Raw genomic sequence first — 16,636 nt, 5'->3', positions numbered from 1 at the left:
TTTGATGAGGGGCCAAATTAGAAATAAGCAATAGTTATTAGTAACTGCCTGGCAGTTATTAATAACAGGGTAGGTCCCTGATTGCAGAACGTACGATAATTTTCTTGTATCCCCATCAACAAGAATTCTCCAGACTCAGGCAAACTGCAATCAGAAGATCATCCCAAATCTTGATGTTTGCAATCCATGGATTCAGGTACACTTCCGCTATTAAGATCTATGATTTGGTTTCTCTTGAATTGGATTAGGATTTCTTTTAGGGATTTAAAATCCTAACACGAACATGTACTTGTTATAAGCGTCGTCAAGGATGTTGTTCCTCATCTTTTTCCTCAGCATCTTCTTTGCGACGCCGAGAATGTGGGCTTTCGTGTCGTCGTCAATGTCTGATTCGTCGCTGCTCGAGGAGTCGGTTTCTGGGGCCGAGACAACCTCAAAACCCTCTCCTTCTTCTTCTTGTTGACTTGGAAGAAGATTATTCGAGGCGGGCCTAGAAATCTTTTTCTCTTTTTTCTTGGCGGGTTTTTTGGGGACGAGGAGTTTATTCTCTGGCTCCGCGACGACTTGCATTTCGTCATCACTGTCGAACCGCTTCAGATCGCCGTCGTCCACGGCTTCGGCGAAAATGTCCTGACTAAACCATTTGTTTGTTATTTCTTCTTGGGTTGGTTCTGCCTCGTCGACGAGCGGTATCATCAAAGGATTTGCTTCTTGGTCGCCATGTGCCTTGTCTGAATCGTAGTCCGGCTCCGCAATTTCTTCATCTTCATCGCTACCCTGTATTAATAAAAAAAACAGATTTTAGTTTTCTGAGGCCATGTTATAGTTCAACTTGACTTTAATATTTTTTTTTTCTATACCTCGAGATTGTCTTCAGAGTGAAGTTTTTTTGCACGCTTTCTCTGCTTTGAACTTCCATCCTTCTTGGATATGTACAGTTCGTATGCCTGATCCATATAGTTTTCCATTTGCTTGGTGTATCTGGGAATTATATCATGAAATGATCATTAATATCAGAAACAGGAAAGTAAAGACGTAGATGATAAGAGTTAAATAAAATTAAAACCTTTGCCTCTCTTCATCAGAGTCTCCATCGCTCATCGACTCTTCTTGGGTGTCATGGAATTCTTCATTATCATCATCACTATCAATGAAATTACCATTCTCTTCGTCATATTCCGTCGAATCAATTGCAACGAGGTCTTTCTTTCCCTGAAGGCATAAAGCAAGTCAGAAAAAGAAGGAAAGAAAAATCATCAGCAACGTTCTTTTTCTTGTGTATATTGTGGCGTACGGTGTGTGCACAAATTTGTCATCACTTGCAGCTCAAATGTACATCAAGTCAAAATAAAGGTTGAAAAAAAGGGTGGTTAGCGAATATAATTATCCACCGGCAATAGTAGATTAGCATTTGTATAATGATGGAAAAAAAACAATGTTGTAAAAATGAGTGGTTACTATAAATTGGAAAAGAAAGAACTGGTGCACTAAAGTTGTTAAAGAAGAGAGCTATATCAAATAATGGAAGTTAATGGATTTTGAAACCAACGACCCGATCAGGGAAAGCAAGCTTTATCAGTTTTGAGTTAATGGAAGGAATACCTTGATGGAAGAGAGAGAAAACAGCTCGCGGTCAACATAACTGTCATCCACACCATCATCTTTCGCCCCAGTTGCCTTCCGCACCTTTTCCTGGAACCAAATTTAACGAATCAATTAATCTGTTAGACATTGCAAAAAAAAAAACACTAGATGGGGAAAGTTCCGTTCTCCGTCTATCTGAATTTGGAAAGGAGAAATAACGGTACAGCCGGCATGTAACTGACATACGACAACTTTAACAAGGAAAAATGATAAAATCACGCATTAAATATTTCTACAATTTCTAGAGTTGAGAAAGTATATACAACAATTTCTACAATCAGATTTTGTTAAATACTCGTGTATTTATACGAGTAAAAAGATGAACTTATTTGTAGATTACACACATGAACTAATGTACATCTGGATGAAAATGGACGAAAAAATGTGGCAGAGACAAAGACAGTTAGATAATAAAGCACCAAACCTTAGCTTTTTTCTTAGCAAGCAATTTTTTCTTGCGTTTCTGTTTGCGCTCCATAGCATTTGTAAGCTCCTCCATCTGATCAAGTTCTTTCTGATCTTCATCCTCTTCTTCCTTGACGGCATCAGTATCTTCAGACTTCTTTGTGGGAGTAGGAGTCAAGGCTTTTCTTATTTGCATTCGCCACCTTCAAGATAGATTAAAAAAAAAGGGAACTTTCAGATTAATTTTGAATATCACCAACGAGATGCCTATGTGATAACATGAATTTAAGCTATTTAAATAACAAAAAAAAAGGTGTATAAGACATGTAAAGGAGAAAAAAATGTCCATCTTCCTTACTTTAAAAGGTGCTTAAAGTCTTGTTTCCCCAAAACACCCAGATCATCACAGAGGATTTTAACCTGTCAGATTGCAAATATTAAGAAACTTTCTCAAACCTCGGAAAAGCATAAACGGAATAATTTAAAAAACATGATCAAACGCAATGTACAGTGCAACAGCAAGATAGTGGATACCTCCTCGGTTGTTAAATCATTTTCCTTAATGGGTAAAGAAGCTGGATCATCAAAGCTTATGGAAGTAACGGTGCCAAGAATATCAAGAGGAACAACGGACCAAATATATTCCGCAGCCGTTGACACCCTCCGCAGAATCGAGACTCCGTCTTCATACCTAATGTAAACCCCAATCAGCAAAAAATCGCACTTATGCTTATAATTTACATATCTAACTGAGTAACGACTACAGATTCAGTGCTAGACTGGTAGCAATGTTGAAAAAAAAAAACAGGAATAGAGAGAGCTCACCCCTCGCGAAATCGTTTTTGCTTATTTGGTCTAAGCACATCAATCACCTATGTAAACGATGCATCAGATATATAAGCAAACGGACATGAATTGTATCATCCTAAATAAGACTGCATGGTACCAAACATAGAGAGAAGTTGAAGCTCTGTAATTGCTAATACCTTTCTAATTGGTTCTATAGCTCCCTGGAATAGATGTTTCACGTCGAGAAGACGAGGATCAATCTTTGCCGGAGCCTTGTACTTAAAGGCTAAAAGGTAAGTCTCGGCAGATGTGGAACGACTAGCAGCGGGTTTGTGAACCTCGACCTTCTCAAACAGCTGACACAAGGAGAAACGATAGTAATCAGATAACTGCACGTCCAAACCCGATGCAACATACTATGTTTGTTCCAACTTGATTTCACACAAAAGGTTGAACGAAATAAAATACCTTTGTAAGACAGTATTTGACAGAATCGTAATCTTGCGACCTGAAGACCTGATAGAGAAACAATGAATACAAAATCGTCAGTGTGAAGTACACACCCATATCACATTTATAATATATAATGCCAATAATGATATAAACGCTATAGTCTGAAATTATGACACTTAAACATAACAATATTATAGTGCCAACAACAAAAACTATCACGCACCAAGGCAAAGAAGAAACAACCATCTTAGAGAAAATGCATGGGCACGCATATAAACAACCAGGCTCAAACTCATATTCGTATCACTAAACTCCTTTATATCTCATCAACTACCACAAAGAACGTATAATAAATACACCCTATTAATCGTCCCTTACATTGACCAAATAGAGTCTCAGACTCGGTAAATCTCACTCAAACAGCAATTTAACCCTCAAACTCTATCATTTTAACAATTAAACTAAAGAAATGTAATGCCTTTATCATCCAAACGGGTATGAGTGAAAGCGGTGAGCAGACCTTGGTGATGAAAGTTCCCTTGGGCGAGAGGAGGTGAGTAGCGAGCTTAACGGCGTCGATAACAAGGGCGTTCTGAGAAGTGGCCTCCTGCGACCACGCACCTCCGACAGTCGGAGACCCGTCGTGGAGCACGAGGTCGAAAGCCGAGGAGCCGGACTGTTCCATCACGCGGCGGAGCTTGGATCGACACTCGTCGATGCGAGTGATGTCCTGCTGCAGCGCCGACGCGCCGCGGACCGGAGCGATCGGAACGAGGTCGACTCCGACGACGAGGCTTCCGACCGGAACTCGCTGCACCGCCACTTGCATCCATCCTCCGGGAGCGGCGCAGAGATCGAGCACCGACCGAGACGATCGGAGGAACTCGTACTTGGCGTCGAGCTGGGCGAGCTTCCACGAGGCTCGAGATCTGTAGCCGTGCTCTTTCGCGAGGTGGTAGAACTTGTCTAACCTGTGCTTTCCCTTCACCTTTCCCATGGCAGCGCTCTAGAGTCTCGACGAAGACGAAGAAGAAGGAAAGAGATTTGGGTTTAGGGCTTTTGTGAGTTTTTAACCTAACAATTCAGCGTTTTAAATGGGTCGGATTTTATTATTTCGGTATAATACCCGGCCCAGTAACAGCAGGGTTTTTTTTTCTTTGTTTTGGCTAGAAGAACTTTGTCAACTTTGTCCCTGGCATATTTCAATCCCTGCTTAAGAAATGAATAATGTAGACGTTTTTTCTTCAGTATATTACAAAAAATATATCTCTAATTCAATTAGAAAAGGCCAATTTCAAACTTTATTTAAAAAAACTATCCAATTTTTCGTTTATTTTGATCATTTAGCCATTTATTAATATTAACATATATTTACCAAAATTAACGCATGAAATTGATAGTACAATCATGTAAATTATTATCTGATTAATGAGATCACGTCACCAAATATGGTTAAATTTTAAATATGTTTAAAACGTTGGCTAGATTACAAATCCAACGTTTCAAGTTATTTAATCCATGAGATTTTTGTTAGAAAAATAACCTCAAGTTTCAAAATTAGAAATATCACTTGTTTTGATATGTAAACACTAGTGCTTGTACAAATTTATTTTCATGCAATAAGTTTTTTTTTTTTTAAGGCAATGGCAATTTACAACTGTAAAACTATAATTTTAAGAATAGATGTAACGGCAGTTTAGTGGGAAAGTATATGCTAAAAATATTCTTTAAAAGATGTAAAATAGAGATCGGTCATTGTTTACTAATGTAAATATGCATTTTGCATTAAATTTCTGCATTAGAGTTAAAAATGCTCTTACAAAGTCTTAAAAGATAAGATTTAAGTATTTATCCTATCGTTACCCTTTTTTCTTCTAACAATACGTTTAAAAGCCGGGCGAATTTACACTCTTAAAACACTTAAGCTACTGATGACTACTGCTCGAAGTCTGAGGTTGGCTTCTTGTCATTCCAAGGGTTGTAGCAGGGGATGTTGTATAACCTTGTGGAATGGCAAGTGATAGCGTAGAGCGAGGCCCCGCGTTAGGCATGCTCTTGAATCATATGTATTTGCATTCTGCATTCTTATGTGTTTGTTTGCACATCACATGGCATTAGTCGTTTTACTTTATAGATAGACTCACACTTATTGAGTCAATCGACTCATAGTTTTATGACCCTTGGTAATGTAGATAAGGGAAAAGCTGGTAAGCGGGAAACGAGACTGAAGACCGAGACCGAGCACGTATTGCCTTGACCTTTGGGCTATGGGGTTTCTTAATCGGGGGTTAGTGTCTTCTGTTAAAACGTTCCGGAACATATTTGTATAGGAGTCGCTATAAGACTCTAAGTTATAAAAGCGAAAAATTTCCCCGAATTTTCGCAAACTATTTTATTATGTTTAATTTATGTGTTTATATTATGAGTTATGTACAGATTTGAGTTGATCAGTCGCGGTTCGTGGGCGAGCTATCGCTTGCGGGTCGTGACACAATATATCTAAAAAATCAAAACCTCGATATCGATATTTTAATCCTTTGACTTAACAATTTAACCCTACAGTAAATAATAAAAGGCCTAAGGATATTAAGGTCTTATCGGCCGTCCCTACAGGGTCAGCCTGTGATCGGACCATCGCATACGACGTCCTCTTCTTCGTGGACAAGATCTATTCCGTGACTGGGAGCCTGAAGGACAACTGCCAAGTGGATCGATTCGTCCTCGGTGCGACGTGTGCGAGCTTGAGTGGGACCCGCAAATCTGCGCATACTGTTGCAAGGAGTGAGATTCATTGCCCATAAGGAGAAACCGAGGAAGACAAACTCATAACCAGACTATCCGAAAAGGAATAAGAAATCCTGCTTTCCAGCTGCAAACTTGACTACATTCACCGCGTTAGAGAAACAAAATACATTCTCTGGAATTATATTTTTATCTTTTTTTGGTCAAAAATTAATTCTTAGATATTTTGTAACTAAGAGGTCCGTTTTTTATATTTCATAACTTATGAGGTATATTTTATGAAATTTCTCTTACCAAAACTCTATTATATTATATGATATTGTTGAAGTTTTTCAATGTTAAAATTTTGAAATCAAATATATAGCTTTTATATTAAATAAATAACAGTACACTAGATCTAATATAAAACTATTCATTTGATATAAAAATTACATTAAATATTAAAATATTATTTTAATTTAATTAATTCATTATTCGTAATGAAAAATATATATTTTGGTTAATCCAAACTTAATTAATTTATTTTTGATTGTTTGAAATTTTATTCATAAATAAAATACAATCACGGTAGTAATACTACAGGAAAGTGGCCGGTTTTTAGATAAATTTATTTTTATAGGACAATGATTATTTTGTGACAATGTTGTCATAAAATATACAATATGATAAAAAAATTCGCAGTTATAACTTTACATGATAATATCATAAATAACAACAAAATTGCCATCATGTGTCCATCTCCCTTATTTTGACCCTAAAGTCAAATACAAGACACACACTAACATCCTATCCTACCGTATAAGAAGCTCCACCACAAGATCTTATTTTGTTGCATTACTACTAGAGAGTACATACTTCAATCAAGTTCAAAGACATTACTAGCCTTCTTCTTAGTCGCTAAAAGACAATCGATAAAATTTTAATTTATATGTAATGTTTTTTTGTCGTCCAATAAATAATAATGGGTAATGGCCGTGCTACCTCCGAGACCTTTATTTTATGGTGTATTCTTAACCGTTAAAATCGAGCACCAATGTTCTCTATCTTAAAATTTAATTCCTTACATTGATACACTTACATAATTTTAACACGTAAAAAACTATATTCGCCTATGTTGGGCGACTAACTAACAACTCATCATTGGTGTTAATATAAAAGTATGCTTAATTGACTTTGATTTAGCATATTATAAGCAAAACTAAACAACAAAAAGCATTTGGCATGCATACTTAGAAATATTTGACCACAAAACATATCGAGTTTGAGAAGCACTTGGTAGCTATAGTAACACGTGGTAAGGTCAATAATTTGGAGGACTCAAATAAAAATAAGAGAAATACTTAAAAATGTATGGACACACTATGCTTAAGTATGGAGAGCATTGGCTTTATGATCGTCATTATTTGCTCTTTGTCCATGGACTCTATTGACAAGCTCATGTGATTATGTCAATGCCTCGATGTAAAAATTAATATAAATATCTCTAGCACGGAGGAATTGAAAAAGGGTCCCTTATTTTTATCAAAATAAAAATGTATAATCAATTATTATATACAACAATATGTATCTGTCAATTTTTTTAAAAAAATGATATAAATTGTGTAGATATAATCTCATTACTCAATTCAATAGACAATTGTTAGCAACACAACTTTCAAATTAAAAGTGTTATCACTACTTTGTTATAGCCCCTAAAACAAGAGAACATAGGAGTTGTTTTCCTCAATCTTAAAAACCAAAAGTATATTGTATCCCTGCAATGAAAAATGCTGTAACAATCTGTATTATTTGATTTCAGTGTATTATTTCTTTTTCGTTTTCAATTTTAACATATGCTACATGCCTACATGGTACAAAACTAATAAGAAAGAACATAGATTGGTTTAGTATAAAATTTCAATGTCGGCGTTAAGAGAAGATATTTCAAAAGTTTTATTTATTGATTAGTTATGAGTAATCATCTATTGATTTTTATAAAGTTTTATTTTTTACCGCAGAGTCCCAAAAGTTGCTTGCGTCGTCATTTAATGCCAGCGTTCTTCCTGTAGTAGAATACATAGTCAAAATTGAAAGACATAATGATTGATTTTCTTACACGGATTACGTACAATCTTAGTATAAATTACTTAGTATAAGTAATAAATACATACTAGTTATAAGTATTGTTAATGCGTTCGGACTTGGTCACTAAATAGGCTCAAAGTCATTTTTCTAGGGTTCGGGATACTCAAGGAAAATTGGGGTAAGAACATAAATGACGAGAATTTCGAAAGACTTTCGAATCATGATAAACGAGGATGAATCAACTCCTTTTGAAACTGATAGAGAGAGAACACTTTGGGGTCTAAACCTGAAACGTCCATCAATCCACAGTTATAAGGAGAGATTTGAGTGTGGTGGTGGTGGCTTCTCGCTCCACTTCACGCTAGAAGTGTGTGGTGATGGCTTTCCGCTTCACTTCACGCTAGAAGTGTGTGGTGAGATATTCCTCTTATTAAGTGAAGAACATGAGAATTAGATTTCTCAAGTTCTTAACACTTTTAGACAAGGAATGTAATTTGGCTTACTTTTAGCATTGGTTTGTGAAAAAAATGTTTGAGAGTGAGAGAATATTTCTTCTACCATTATCACTAGGACAAAAATCGTCATCGGGTGCGACGGATGTCGCACCTAATAGCCCAATAGTCACACCTAATAGTTTATTAGGTGCGACATTAGGTGCGACAAACAGTCACACCTTTAGGTGCGACAAACAGTCACACCTAATCTCCCGTCGCTAAAGGCATTAGGTGCGACATGTCGCACCTAATAGTCACACCTTTAGGTGCGACATTTTCGGGTGCGACAATGTCGCACCTAATACGTTTTTTTAATTAAAAAAAATTACAAAACTGGACGGCGGGGCAGCGGCTGGACGACGACGTGCAGCGGGGCGGGACGGGGCAGCGGGGCGAGGCCGCGGTGCGCGGGACGACGCAGCGGGGCGAGGCAGCGGGGCGGAGCAGCGGGGCGCGGGAGGGGGCAGCGGGGCGGAGCAGCGGGGCGTGGGAGGGGGCAGCGGGGCGGAGCAGCGGTGCGCGGGAGGGGGCAGTGGGGCGGAGCAGCGGAGGGGGCAGCGGGATGGACGGCGGCGGCTGACTGGCCGAGAAAGTGTGAGACGATGAGAGAGAGAGAGAGTCTGTGAGAGAGAGACGGTGACAGAGAGAGACGTACCGGGGAGGGACGGCGACGAGGAGCAGAGAGAGAGACATATCGAGTGAGAGAGAAAGTGAGCGAGAATGAGTGAAAAAGAAGGAAATTTGGGTTTAAAAACCCTAATTCATATTGGGTGCGACACTGTCGCACCTAATAATCATATTAGGTGCGACAATGTCGCACCCAATATGATAAAAAAAAATCGGCGGGATTCGGCTGAAAAGTTTAAATTTGAAACCCATTGTCGCACCTAAAGGTATTAGGTGCGACAAATTCATATTAGGTGCGACAATGTCGCACCGAATAGCACTAAACATTAGCGAAATTTTTAGTCATCCGGATGAGTATCCGATGCGACATGTCGCACCTAATATGGGCTTAGGTGCGACTTTTAGGTGCGACATGTCGCATCTAATACCCTTCCGCACCCAATATACTAATTTGTAGTAGTGTATAGAGAGAATGAAAGTGAATTATTTCCCTTTGTTTTCTGTTTCAAATGTGTGTGTGGGAGAAGAAATCAAGAGAGAGAAGTGGGATGGAAATTTGGCATGACTTTGCCTTAGTGAGACAAAGTTGGAATGAAAAATGAGAGGGAATGTGATCTGGCTTGATTTTAGCATTGGTTTGTGAATAAAATGTTTGAGAGTGAGAGAATATTTCTTCCGCCATTCTACAGAGAATGGAAGTGAATTATTTCCCTTTGTTTTATGTTTCAAATGCAGTGGATTGTGTTTTCCTATATCAACTAAAAAATTTATTTTATATAAAATTTAAACCAAATGTTGTTACATAGACATATAATTCATTTCATATGGATAAAAATATAAACATAAATTAATTGTGACCGATTAAAAAAATGATATATATTTCAAATTGAGTTTCTCTGTTTCTAAATCAATTTAAAAAAATTACGTATTATCAATTATTAGTCCTATTTATACGTGATAAATTTTAGTTTTGTTATTTTTCAGCATATATAGAATCATTTATGAATAATTGATATCTTATATTTGTCTTTCATGAAAACAGTTTATCAACCATCACTACCCTTTACACAATACCCGAAGGACTTAGCGCGGCTGCAAGGTAATTACGGTTAATTATTTGAGGCATACTCATCTTTATTCATTCTATCATGTAGCTCAATAAAAATTAAAAATTAAAAAACTATAATATATAAATTACCTTATATGTTTTGTTCGGTCTTTTTATCTGTTCCACGTGGGACGTCCTTAACAATTGTTGCTATAGCATGGAGAATTAAACACGTGACCTTTTTATTTTTGGTGCTTGATTATTAATATGATGCTGACTCTAGCTTTGAGCTCACTTAACATGAGTCAAATTCGACAAAGCGTAACTTGTGACCTTATAAATCTTGTTCGGCTTCTTCATATTTTTCTGACATGATATTCTTGACATGTTCAAACACTAGCGATTTATTTTATATATTATTTTGTTTTACGAATAGCACGAGAGTGGCAAATGAATTAGGAGGCGGTAATCCCCGAGCAGCTCGGCTCGTCGTGCAGTCAGTCATGTCACTTGCGGTCTCAGAGGCTCTCCTCATGAGCTCGACTCTCTTTGTCGGCCGTAGCGTTTTGGGTCACCTTTTTAGTAATGACGAGGAAATCATGAAATACGTGACCTCAATGGCCGCTCTAATTTGCATTGGGGTCGTATTCGATAGCTTACATTGTGTCCTCTCGGGATTCGCCAGAGGATGTGGATGGCAAGATTTGGGAGCCTTTGTCAACCTTGGAGCCTACTATTTCGCCGGAATTCCCATCTCGGTCACACTTGGATTTTGGTTTGACTTCAGAGGAACGGGACTTTGGGTTGGGATTGTGCTTGGTTCATTTCTACAATCACTTCTTCTTTCTCTAGTCATAATTTTCACAAATTGGGAAAATAAGGTTAGTCCAATCTATATTTCTTAAATTATTTATATCGAATAGACCGGTTAATATTGTTAGTTATTGGCATACTAGTAATAAGCTAATTAAATATAAGAATACGTCGTAATTGGAACATTCAGGGACTTTGGGTTGAACTTGGTATTTTAACATTCCATTCCCATGTTTTATTATTAATAGCTGTGGACTTTGATACGTGTAAGATATTGTAATGTTGCAGGCGACGATGGCGAGGAGGAGAATATTTCAAGGAAGATCTTTAGATGAAGATAACAGAGTGACCGATCACGTGGCTTTACTAACTTAAATTGAACAAGTACGAAAATATAGACCGAACAATTTGACGTTGTACGTTGAAACAATTTTGTTTAAGTTTATGTACTACTTTTTTTTTTCTTAATTATGATCATCAAGTTAAAAATGTTATTATCTAATTAAACAAATACCGTCTAAATCAATTTAATTCAAAGAATACTGCTTTCATATTGTTCAAACTTCAAAGATGGTTTATGGTTGGTTGGGAAACCATCGAGTGGTCTAATTTTACTAAAAACCGATGGTTTTTATATTTTCAGCGCTAGATGGAATACTTGGGTTTCTAAATTTAAAAACAATATTAGTCATTTTCCTATTTTAGTCGGTCATAATAAAATTAAAGATTAAAAAATAGAACAATTTAATGCCAGGGTTTATTATTTCCAATTGCATGCTTTAAAAGAGAAGTTTCTATACACCGTTTTTATTTTATTTTTTTTCCTGCACATAAATCACCCTAACCTAAGTTTCGATTGTAAAAATGAACCTCCTTATTTTGGTAGTCATTTATAGTAAAATGAAACACTTCACAGTTCCAGAGTTTACTGCACGATTCATTAAAAACTACGGTAAACCTGTATCTCGTAAAGACAAAACAAACTTTTATAATTTTAATTATAAGAATAAAGTGTGTTGTTGCATATCTCTATTACGAAGAATTCAGGAAAACTTTTCAACACAAATAAAGAAAATTTGGGAGCAAAATTGTTGGCCTACCTAGAAAAAGACAACATAGAGGTCAAACCTTTTTGTCAAAATGATCTGGTGTTATTCATGCCCTGCCTGGTTTTTTACCTCTGCCGCCCATTTTTCCGGTCTTCCCCGCCGGAGACTTGGCAAACCCATTGTTAGTCTTCGAAGACTTCGAGTTTCCCTTTCCATTTCCCTTTCCCTTTTTCGAACCTCCTTTTCCGTCCTTTCCCTTCTTCGACTTCATCGCTCTCAGGTCCTTCTTCATCCTCCGATCCACCAGCACTTTACCGGGCCCGGTCCTCACTTGAACCCCTTTCTTCGCTACCACGTATTCCTTCTCGGGCCTCTTCGGGGTTGCCTTCTTGTACAGCTTCTCAATCTGCTTCATCTTCGACCGGTCGGAGATCTCGGTCTGGTCCGATATCACGTTGGCCTTCTTTCGAACCTTCTCGAGCTTCCTCATCGCGACCCTCTTCTTCCTCGCCTTTGCCTCCGCTACCTTCTTCGCCGGACGGGTATTGATCTCCTTGAACTGAGCTTTGATGGCCTCAATCTCCTCTTTCGTCACGGGCTTTATAGGCTGGCGATGCTTCGACTCCTCGTCCAAGAACCACTTGGGCAAACCCTCGTCATCGAACTGTTGGAATAATTTTGGGACTACTAATGTCATTAAATAAATGTGTTGGGTCATTATTAATTAAGTCAAAATTGATGTGGTCTAATTTAGAATAAAGTTTGTGACTTAAGGACATATTTGTCATGAAGTTATTATGTGGCTACCATAAGTGCTAATCTAATTTGATGAGGGGCCAAATTAGAAATAAGCAATAGTTATTAGTAACTGCCTGGCAGTTATTAATAACAGGGTAGGTCCCTGATTGCAGAACGTACGATAATTTTCTTGTATCCCCATCAACAAGAATTCTCCAGACTCAGGCAAACTGCAATCAGAAGATCATCCCAAATCTTGATGTTTGCAATCCATGGATTCAGGTACGCTTCCGCTATTAAGATCTATGATTTGGTTTCTCTTGAATTGGATTAGGATTTCTTTTAGGGATTTAAAATCCTAACAATTGGTATCAGAGCAACCTGATTTAATTCTTGAGAATTATGTTTGAATTGCCTTTCTCGATATTAAATGGTTTTAGTGACTCTGGGGTGATTATCGCTGATGTTTTATACGTGTGCACATGCGTATCTTTTTTTTTTTTTTTTTTTATCGCACTCTGGTTTGATTCGGCTTTGAAATTGTAGTCATTTTTTGTCATACGTGAAATTAAGATTGTGTGTAGCATATTTATGGAAATATTACGTTCCTTTGTTATTTGGCGGTAATATTTTTTGCAATATAGTTGTTTTGACTTTTTGCGATTACAAAGTATTAGTTATAATATATCATCGCATATGGCATTGAATCGGTAGGATCTGTCACATTAATGGCGTGTGTCAGTGACTGTTTTTTCTTCCTTTGCTTTGCGTAATAATGGATTCAGTCTATAGCTTTAGCTTTATTTTTTTTTTTAAACCATTCAACTGTACTTCGGTTGTATATGCATTAGCTATTAAAATTTTGTATCTTCAAAATTTACATCCAGAGTCATATGAGCATATATGACATTATGTTGTGGTAATTCAAATTAATGGTGTATTAGATATTTTTTTTTTCTCTCCATTATTCTTAATATATAATTGAAACAAAAATGTCGCCAAAGTGACCTCTCTTGTGTATATTATTTATGAAGAATTTTGGATGTTATGTGTGTGTTAATTTATGCGGATACTAGTCGGCCCAAAGGAAGATTAGTGACTGGCCAAATTACATATACATATTTGTGATGATAAACATGTAACAATAGTAAAGTTTTACTTGTGAATAATTGATCGATCCAAAGATAGATTAATTTTTTTACGAGCCTTATTGTTAGTGTTTGATCATTACAACAAGATTACCATTAGCAGTTAATATTATTGTCCAAAGACTTGATATTGATGTTGCATTAGGTATCTTGAGATGGGATTTACCATTATTTGAATTTTATTGCTTATTAAGTTAATTTTTGTGTGTATATATGTTTATGTGATTGTATTGTTCTATTTCAGCTGTTGCTACTGTATCTGCTAATCTCAATTCGGTTCCGGTCCTTAATGGTAACAACTTTAAGGATTGGAAGGAGAACATGATGATTGTTCTTGGCTGCATGGATCTTGACTTATCGCTTAGAATGGATAAACCGGCTTCTCTTACGGATGCTAGTTCCGCCGATGATAGGCGGATCTATGAGAAATGGGACCGTTCTAACCGAATGAGTCTTATGATCATCAAGCGCGGCATACCTGAAGCTTTTAGGGGTGCGGTGTCTGAACAGATCACCAATGCCAAAGATTTTCTTGCCGAAATCGAAAAGCGCTTTGAAAAGAGCGATAAGGCTGAAACGAGCACTCTTTTAAAGAAGCTTATTTCAATGAAGTTCAAGGGCAATGAAAACATAAGGGAGTACATTATGGAAATGTCTCATATTGCTTCAAAGTTGAAAGGACTCAAACTTGAGTTATCGGATGACTTGCTTGTCCATTTAGTCCTTATATCTCTCCCTCCTAAATTCAGTCAATTTCAGGTCAGTTATAACTGCCAGAAAGAGAAATGGTCTCTTAACGAGCTCATTTCATTTTGTGTTCAAGAGGAGGAAAGATTGAAGCAAGATAAGACTGAAAGTGCTCATTTCGCAAGTACCTCTAAAAGTCAGAATCTCAAGAGGAAAAATGAGGCTGCTAAAGATAAAGGTCCGGCACTAAAGAAACAAGCCCAACAGGAGCTTCCAGAGGGTTGTTTCTTTTGCAAGAAGCATGGACACGAGAAGAAGGAATGTCCTAAGTATCGCATATGGCGTAAGAAGAAAGGTACATTCCTTGCTTTAGTCTGTTCTGAGGTTAATTTGGCTTCAGTACCTAGAAACACTTGGTGGTTAGATTCTGGTGCTACTTCTAACATAAGTGTTTCGATGCAGGGTTGCCTGAGCTACCGAAGGCCAAGTGATGCCGAAAGACGCATCTATGTTGGTGATGGCAAGTCGGTAGATGTGGAAGCAATTGGGCATTTTAGATTGTTATTAAGTACTGGTTATTATTTGGATTTAATAGATACTTTTGTTGTACCTTCGTTTAGACGGAATTTGGTTTCTGTTTCTTATTTGGACAAATTAGGATATTGTTGTTCATTTGAAGACAGTAAGTTCAGTTTATCTATTAATTCTAAAGTTGTTGGGACCAGTTCACTTCTTATTTATGACAATCTTTATATGCTTGAAACTGTTGCTTCTTATAATGAAACCTTGAATGTGGAATCACGTGGTACTAAGCGCAAATTAAGCAATGAGAATTCAAGTTCTTTATGGCACAAGCGATTAGGTCACATTTCTAGAAATAGAAATGAAAGGCTTGTTTCCGAAGGAATTTTGGATCAAATTGATTTTTCGGACTTTGATGTATGTGTTGCATGTATCAAAGGAAAACAGACTATAAAGAAGAAAATAGGTGCATTAAGGGAAACAGACGTCTTAGAGTTGATACATACAGACATTTGTGGACCGTTTCCTACTCCTTCTTGGAATGGTCAACAATATTTTGTATCATTCATAGACGACTATTCAAGATATGCATACATTTTTCTTATTCATGAAAAGTCCCAAGTATTGGATGTGTTCAAATCGTTTAAAGCCGAAGTTGAAAACCAACTCAACAAAAGGATAAAGAAAGTCAAATCTGACCGTGGTGGTGAGTACTATGGTAGATATGACGGCTCAGGTGAACAACGTCCGGGACCATTTGCCAGATACCTAGATGAGTGTGGTATCGTCCCACAGTACACTATGCCTGGGTCGCCCAGAATGAACGGTGTTGCTGAAAGACGAAACCGGACTCTTATGGATATGGTAAGGAGTATGATTAGTCATTCAACCTTACCAGAATCACTCTGGGGAGAGGCACTGAAGACCGCAGCCTACATTTTAAATAGGGTACCAACTAAAGCCGCTGTTAAAACACCTTATGAGCTTTGGACCGGGCGAAAGCCTAGTTTAAAGCATTTTCATATTTGGGGTTGTCCTGCTGAAGCAAGGCCTTATAGGCCGAGTGAAAAGAAATTGGATACCAAAACAGTAAGCAGCTACTTTATTGGGTACCCTGAGCGATCAAGGGGGTATAAGTTTTATGATCCTAAAGTTAAGACAATCTTTGAGACGGGAACTGCAACGTTCTTTGAGGATATTGAGTTTGGTGGGAGAAATAAAGAAAAAGACTTTGTCTTTCAGGAGGATTCGGACTCAACAATTCCTATTGAGGAAAGTTTGATTCCTATTCCAGTTGCTTTTGATAATGTTCAGGATTCTGTTCCTGTCATCAATCAAGAGCAACAAGACTTTGTCATTCAACCACCTGAGGTTCAAACTCAACAACCTCAAGATCAAGTGCCTTTGCGGCGA

At 37.4% G+C, this 16,636-nt stretch overlaps 2 protein-coding genes across 2 annotated transcripts; one reads left to right on the top strand and one right to left on the bottom strand.

Annotated features, from left to right (window-relative positions):
• Positions 1-209: 209 nt before the first annotated feature.
• LOC149387898 (adoMet-dependent rRNA methyltransferase SPB1-like) lies at positions 210-4,327 on the bottom strand. The gene is made up of 11 exons (XM_089623244.1): positions 3,812-4,327; positions 3,307-3,354; positions 3,036-3,194; positions 2,875-2,921; positions 2,584-2,740; positions 2,408-2,469; positions 2,069-2,252; positions 1,603-1,692; positions 1,067-1,212; positions 861-981; positions 210-777 (listed from the first exon to the last, which is right to left on the bottom strand). Exons 1-11 carry the CDS (start codon positions 4,286-4,288, stop codon positions 265-267), a joined length of 2,004 nt encoding a protein of 667 aa, XP_089479370.1. The 5' UTR covers positions 4,289-4,327; the 3' UTR covers positions 210-264.
• Positions 4,328-14,260: 9,933 nt separating this feature from the next.
• On the top strand, positions 14,261-15,271 carry LOC149387897 (uncharacterized). Its single transcript, XM_089624146.1, has 2 exons — positions 14,261-15,056; positions 15,164-15,271. The coding sequence occupies exons 1-2, from the start codon at positions 14,336-14,338 to the stop codon at positions 15,190-15,192; spliced, it is 750 nt and encodes a 249-aa protein (XP_089480272.1). The 5' UTR covers positions 14,261-14,335; the 3' UTR covers positions 15,193-15,271.
• The last annotated feature ends 1,365 nt before the right edge of the window (positions 15,272-16,636 follow it).

Source organism: Urtica dioica, chromosome 8 (genome assembly GCF_054948205.1).
Source record: "Urtica dioica subsp. dioica isolate 48M chromosome 8, U.dioica_male_clone48M_v1_H2, whole genome shotgun sequence".
In the NCBI taxonomy this organism is placed as follows: Eukaryota; Viridiplantae; Streptophyta; class Magnoliopsida; order Rosales; family Urticaceae; genus Urtica; species Urtica dioica.
The sequence above is the reverse complement of the archived record's forward strand: the minus strand, read 5'-3'. Positions and strand labels throughout refer to the sequence as shown.

Coding starts and splice junctions, on each gene's coding strand:
- LOC149387897 (XM_089624146.1), top strand. CDS start 14,336: ATGATGATTGTTCTTGGCTGCATGGATCTTGACTTATCGCTTAGAATG. Junction 15,057..15,163: donor CATATGGCGTAAGAAGAAAG/GTACATTCCTTG, acceptor GTTTCGATGCAG/GGTTGCCTGAGCTACCGAAG.
- LOC149387898 (XM_089623244.1), bottom strand. CDS start 4,288: ATGGGAAAGGTGAAGGGAAAGCACAGGTTAGACAAGTTCTACCACCTC. Junction 2,741..2,874: donor CAAAAACGATTTCGCGAGGG/GTGAGCTCTCTC, acceptor GGTTTACATTAG/GTATGAAGACGGAGTCTCGA. Junction 1,213..1,602: donor TTTCTCTCTCTTCCATCAAG/GTATTCCTTCCA, acceptor TTATGCCTTCAG/GGAAAGAAAGACCTCGTTGC.